Source organism: Nerophis lumbriciformis, linkage group LG01 (genome assembly GCF_033978685.3).
Source record: "Nerophis lumbriciformis linkage group LG01, RoL_Nlum_v2.1, whole genome shotgun sequence".
NCBI lineage: Eukaryota > Metazoa > Chordata > Actinopteri > Syngnathiformes > Syngnathidae > Nerophis > Nerophis lumbriciformis.
The window spans coordinates 73,232,575-73,240,000 of NC_084548.2; the positions used below are offsets into that span (position 1 = coordinate 73,232,575).

At 35.7% G+C, this 7,426-nt stretch overlaps 1 protein-coding gene across 1 annotated transcript in view; it reads left to right on the forward strand.

Moving 5' to 3' along the window:
• The window catches only part of itga5 (integrin, alpha 5 (fibronectin receptor, alpha polypeptide)), a 267,873-nt gene that overhangs the window by 140,287 nt on the left and 120,160 nt on the right, over nt 1–7,426 (forward strand). Inside the window, exons 4-7 of the mRNA XM_061925617.2 lie at nt 3,842–3,965; nt 6,053–6,114; nt 6,183–6,228; nt 6,293–6,418. Of these exons, the coding sequence (XP_061781601.1) occupies nt 3,842–3,965; nt 6,053–6,114; nt 6,183–6,228; nt 6,293–6,418 (358 nt within the window). The remainder of the gene's footprint in view (nt 1–3,841; nt 3,966–6,052; nt 6,115–6,182; nt 6,229–6,292; nt 6,419–7,426) is intronic.

The window sequence follows — 7,426 nt, forward strand, 5'->3', positions numbered from 1 at the left end:
CCAGGATTTCCCAGAATGCCCGTTTTTTCAAAGCCTATTTTCACCTTTTTTTCTGGCGACTACTCCTTCCACATTTTTCAACCCTCGTCAACCGTTCCACCGTCAAAACATTCCTCTTAATCAGGACAAAAAAACGGAGTTGGTTTTTTTTTTAACTGGGAAAATTCCCGGTTTTCCCGAAATTCCAGGAACTCCGTAATACCATTTCTCAATTAAAAATGTTACTACTTCAACATTTCTCGACCAATTTGAAACATTCCTACACCAACCATTTCAACTCATTCAGAGCATTCAAGTCTTTAACATTTTCCAAAAAATTCCCAGATTTCCCAGAATTCCAGGTTTTCCGGGACATTTTTCCCCATTCAAAATGAATTGGCCATTTTTCAAACTTCCACCATTTCCACATTTTTCAACCGATTCCACCTTCAACATATTCCACTCATCCTAGACATTCAAACTACCAATTTCCCAAGTTCAAATTTTTTTTCCCAGGATTTCCCAGAATGCCCGTTTTTTCAAAGCCTATTTTCACCTTTTTTTCTGGCGACTACTCCTTCCACATTTTTCAACCCTCGTCAACCGTTCCACCGTCAAAACATTCCTCTTAATCAGGACAAAAAAACGGAGTTGGTTTTTTTTTTAACTGGGAAAATTCCCGGTTTTCCCAAAATTCCAGGAACTCCGCAATACCATTTCTCAATTAAAAATGTTACTACTTCAACATTTCTCGACCAATTTGAAACATTCCTACACCAACCATTTCAACTCATTCAGAGCATTCAAGTCTTTAACATTTTCCAAAAAATTCCCAGATTTCCCAGAATTCCAGGTTTTCCGGGACATTTTTCCCCATTCAAAATGAATTGGCCATTTTTCAAACTTCCACCATTTCCACATTTTTCAACCGATTCCACCTTCAACATATTCCACTCATCTTAGGCATTCAAACTATTTATTTCCCAATTTTAAAAAAAATTCCAGGATTTCCCAGGATGCCCGTTTTTTCAAACCCTATTTTCACCCTTTTTTCTGGCGACTACTCCTTCCACATTTTCAACCCACGTCAACCGTCAAATAATTCCTCTTAATCAGGACAAAAAAACAAAGTTGTTTTTTTGAACTGGAAAAATTCCCGGTTTTCCCGAAATTCCAGGAACTCCGTAATATCAATTCTCAATTAAAAATACTACTAATTCAACATTTCTCGACCGATTTGAAAAATTCCAACACCAACTATTTCAACTAATTCAGAACATTCAAGTCTTTTAACATTTTCCAAAAAAATCCCAGATTTCCCAGAATTCCAGGTTTTCCGAGACATTTTTCCCCCATTCAAAATGAATTGGCCATTTTTCAAACTTCCACCATTTCCACATTTTTCAACCGATTCCACCTTCAACATATTCCACTCATCTTAGGCATTCAAACTATTTATTTCCCAATTTTAAAAAAAATTCCAGGATTTCCCAGGATGCCCGTTTTTTCAAACCCTATTTTCACCCTTTTTTCTGGCGACTACTCCTTCCACATTTTCAACCCACATCAACCGTCAAATAATTCCTCTTAATCAGGACAAAAAAACAAAGTTGTTTTTTTGAACTGGAAAAATTCCCGGTTTTCCCGAAATTCCAGGAACTCCGTAATACCAATTCTCAATTAAAAATACTACTAATTCAACATTTCTCGACCGATTTGAAAAATTCCAACACCAACCATTTCAACTAATTCAGAACATTCAAGTCTTTTAACATTTTCCAAAAAAATCCCAGATTTCCCAGAATTCCAGGTTTTCCGAGACATTTTTCCCCCATTCAAAATGAATTGGCCATTTTTCAAACTTCCACCATTTCCACATTTTTCAACCGATTCCACCTTCAACATATTCCACTCATCTTAGGCATTCAAACTATTTATTTCCCAATTTTAAAAAAAATTCCAGGATTTCCCAGGATGCCCGTTTTTTCAAACCCTATTTTCACCCTTTTTTCTGGCGACTACTCCTTCCACATTTTCAACCCACGTCAACCGTCAAATAATTCCTCTTAATCAGGACAAAAAAACAAAGTTGTTTTTTTGAACTGGAAAAATTCCCGGTTTTCCCGAAATTCCAGGAACTCCGTAATACCAATTCTCAATTAAAAATACTACTAATTCAACATTTGTCGACCGATTTGAAAAATTCCAACACCAACTATTTCAACTAATTCAGAACATTCAAGTCTTTTAACATTTTCCAAAAAAATCCCAGATTTCCCAGAATTCCAGGTTTTCCGAGACATTTTTCCCCATTCAAAATGAATTGGCCATTTTTCAAACTTCCACCATTTCCACATTTTTCAACCGATTCCACCTTCAACATATTCCACTCATCTTAGGCATTCAAACTATTTATTTCCCAATTTTAAAAAAAATTCCAGGATTTCCCAGGATGCCCGTTTTTTCAAACCCTATTTTCACCCTTTTTTCTGGCGACTACTCCTTCCACATTTTCAACCCACGTCAACCGTCAAATAATTCCTCTTAATCAGGACAAAAAAACAAAGTTGTTTTTTTGAACTCCGTGCGTCGGTTGAGGTGGGCGGGGTTTGGTAGCGGGGGTGTATAATGTAGCCCGGAAGAGTTAGGGCTGCATGGGATTCTGGGTATTTGTTCTGTTGTGTTTATGTTGTGTTACGGTGCAGATGTTCTCCCGAACTGTGTTTGTTATTCTTGTTTGATGTGGGTTCACAGTGTGGTGCGTTCTTAGTAAGAGTGTTAAAGTTTTTTTATACCGCCACCGTCAGTGTAACCTGTGTGGTTGTTGACCAAGTATGCCTTGCTGTCGCACACGTGAGCAAACAGAAGCCCCATACAACGTGTGGCTAGACCGGCACGTTGGTTGTAGTGGGTGCTAAATGCTGTACCTTCACGGCACGTTCGAAGGAATAGTTGCCTCGTATTTCGTAGTCTGTCGGAAAAACCGGGAGGGTTGACAAGTATGACGCTCTCATATAAAACTCGCGGGCCGCACTAACATTCAGTTTTCAAATTAAGGTGTGGGCCGCATGTCTGAGACCCTTGGTTTAAACATAGCACAAAGCAAAAAAAAACAACTTTGTATGCAATGTTATTTCATTTTAAATTACAAAAGATTTTTGTGGCTCCCATTGTTTTCTTTAATTTGTGAAACTGGTCAAAATGGCTCTTTGAGTGGTAAAGGTTGCCGACCCCTGCCCAAGGCTAATAATAACCTCCATGAAATAACCATCATATTGCAGTCTACACGTATCTCTTATGTGTGACTGCCATCATATTGCAGTCTACACGTATCTCTTATGTGTGACTGCCATCTACTGGTCATTTCACCATGTACCAAATAAACTTGCTTCGAGGTCGGTAAGCACAACCAGAATAATTCTTAAAATTAAGTGCGCCTTATAGTCCGGAAAATTGGTATCAAATTGAAAGTGTATTTCTTTTGATCATTCAAAAATGTAAAATAACAAAGTTTCTTGTGAGTTGCAATAATTAAGAAACAGACTAGCAGAAAGGAATGCTTCCCCAGGCTAGTGAAGGTAGTGGAACATCTCGTTGTGTGGTCACATGGTCCACACCTGTGTTTCAATGTTGTCACTTCCATCGTAAAGAAACCTAAAAACGCCCCCTTTCCCCCCCCATCGCCAGTGACATCATAGTCGTGGGGTCGGATAGCAGAGGTCGTGACCCGGGTTGGATTTCGTGGCTACCCCTGCTCCAGATGCTAACGCCCCCCCCCCCCCCCCCTTCCCCCCTCACTGTTGTAGCAACTGGGAAAACATCTCTGCCTTAGAAAAATATATCTCCACCTCCTGTCCCACAGGCCTGCGCGCCGCTCTACTCGTGGCGGACGGAGAAGGACGTGGCGCGATCGGACGCGACCGGCACTTGCTACCTCTCCGTGCAGAATTTCACCAAGTTTGTGGAGTACGCCCCCTGCAGAACAGGTGAGCGCCGTTTGTCCTCGTCACGTCGCTCTGTGGCTTCCTCACTTCTGACGCTGGAGACGCCGTGTAATGAAAGACAATTATGTTTTCTCTGGTCACACGTATGCAAAAATCAGTAATACCTCAGCACTACACGGATATGAAAATTGTAAGGCATGTTTATTGTACAAGCGTGACCTGGAATGTGATTTATCTCAGAGACATCTTTAGAGGCACTTAATTAAACTTTGTAAAAGGAATTATTTTGTATTTTTGATAAATATTAACAAAAAAAAATGTATATTTAAATAATAAATACATCACAATTGTTTGTATTTATATATATATATATATATATATATATATATATATATATATATATATATATACATACACATATATATATAATATATTAAAAAATAATACAGTATATTATATATATGTGTGTGTGTGTGTGTGTGTGTATATATATATATATATATATATATATATATATATATATATATATAAATAATTGTGATGTATTTATTAATTATTAAAATTAAATATATATATATATATTTTTAAATATATATATAAAAAAAGAATACAGTTTATATATATATATATATAATAAACTGTATTATTTTTTTATATATGTATTTCACAAATATATATATATTTCATTTTAACAATTAATAAATACATCACAATTATTTGTATGTATATATATATATATATGTGTGTGTGTGTTTATTTATATATATATATATATATATATATATATATATATATATACATACACAAATAACTGATGTATTTATTAATTGTTAAAATGAAATATATATATATATATATATATATATATATTAAATATATATATATATATATATATATATATATATATATATATATATATATATATATATATATATATATATATATATGTGTGTGGGGAAAAAAATCACAAGACTATTTCATCTCTACAGGCCTGTTTCATGAGGGGGGTTCCCTCAATCATCAGGAGATAACCTTATTAAGACATATATATATATATATATATTTTAAATATATATATATATATATATATATATATATATATATATATATATATATATATATATATATAATACAGTTTATTATATATATATATATGTGTGTGTATATATATATATACAAATAATTGTGATGTATTTATTAATTATTAAAATGAAATATATATATATATATATATATATATATTTTAAGAAAATATATATAAAAAATAATACAGTTTATTATATACATATGTGTGTGTGTTTATATATATATATATATATATATATATATATATATATATACAAATAATTGTGATGTATTTATTAATTTATTAATTATTAAAATAATATATATATATTTTTTTATTTTTATTTTATATATATATATATATACATAAAAATAATACAGTATATTATATATATATATGTATATATATATATATATTTATATATACAAATAATTTTGATGTATTTATTAATTATTAAGATTAAATAGATATTGTTTAATAATATATATTAAAAAATTATACAGTATATATATATATATTATACAATCGTAAGCATTCTAATATTAGCATGCTAGCTTTTTGGCGAAAATTTGCACTCATACACTTCAGCGTCAAATATTTTTTGACTTGGCGAACGATACCTGTTAGCATGCGAGCTTATTTTAAGCTAATTTCGTAGGTGTACCCCTCAGTCATAATACGGTACTTCGTGCATGCTAACGTTAGCAGGCTAGCATTTTTCCCGCAGACACCTCCATAGTAAAATACTGTATCTTTGGTCATTGGCGCATGTTGCTGTTAGCGTTTCAGCGTGCTAACGTTAGCACGTTAGATTTTTCAATCTAATTGAGCAGGTGTACATGTTATTGGTAGCATGTTAGCATAGTACTGTTAGCATGCTATATATTTTTTTTAATTTTTAGCAATTTTTTTCTGATATTTTGTGTTACTTGACTTGTTACTGGCCAGCATGCTTTGGCTACAAAATTTGTACTGAAATTTTATTTTGTAATGTACTGGTTTTATAGATAAAAACGACCAAAATATATGATTTATCTTATCTTATCTTATCTTCCCTGCGTAGAAATCAGCGATGAGGGAGGTCAAGGCTACTGTCAAGGAGGATTCAGTGCCGACTTCACCACGGTAACACCTCATTTTCCTACCAGGGTTTTTTTTTTCCTCTGTCGCCATAGTAACCTGCTCTCTTTCAGGACGGCCGGGTGGTGCTGGGCGGGCCGGGCAGCTACTTCTGGCAAGGTACGTCGACGCCGCGCCGCTTTGACCAAACGCCCGCTAACCTTCTCTTGTGGCGGCTCGACAGGTCAGGTGATCTCTGCGGACAAGGAGGACATCATCAAGACGTACTACCCGGGGTATTTCATGCAGTCCGTGGACGGTCAGATCCAGACCAAGCAAGTCCAGGCTCAACACGACGACAGCTACCAAGGTCCGTTCATCCTCATTTGCCCTCTTGTCTCCTTTCTGGGTTGTACAAAAAACCCCAAACTAGTGAAGTTGTCACGTTGTGTAAATGGTAAATAAAAAGAGAATACAACAAATCCTTTTCAACTTCAATTGAATAGACTGCAAAGGCAAGATATTTAACGTTCAAACTGAAAAAAGTTGTTATTTTTTGCAAATATTAGCTCATTTGGAATTTGATGCCTGCAGCATGTTTCAAAAAAGCTGGCACGAGTGGCAAAAAAGACTGAAAAAGTTGAGGAATGCTCATCAAAGACTTATTTGGAACATCCCACAGGTGAACGGGCTAATTGGGAACAGGTGGGTGCCATGATTGGGTATAAAAAGCAGCTTCCGTGAAATGCTCAGTCGTTCACAAACAAGGACGGGGGCGAGGGTCACCACTTTGTCAACAAATTGTTTAAGAACAACATTTCTCAACCAAGGAATTTAGGGATTTCACCATCTACGCTCCGTAATATCATCAAAAGGTTCAGGGAATGTGGAGAAATCACTGCACGTAAGCAGCTTCGATCCCTCAGGCTGTACTGCATCAAAAAGCCACGTCGGTGTGTAAAGGATATCACCACATGGGCTCGGGAACACTTCAGAAAACCACTGTCAGTGACTGCAGTCGGTCGCTACATCTGTAAGCGCAAGTTAAAAACTCTACTATGCAAAGCCAAAGCCGTTTATCAACAACACCCGGAAACGCCGCCGGCTCCGCTGGGCCCGAGCTCGTCTCAGATGGACTGAGTGGAAAAGTGTTCTGTGGTCTGACGAGTCCACATTTCAAATTGTTTTTTTTGGAAACTGTGAAAGTCGTGTTTTTGGGAACAAAGAGGAAAAGAACCATGAGGATTGTTCTAGGCGCAAAGTGTAAAAGGGGGTGTATTAGTGGCCAAGGCATGGGTAACTTACACATCTGTGAAGGCACCATTAATGCTGAAAGGTACATACAGATTTTTGGAGCAATCCAAGCAACGTTATCATG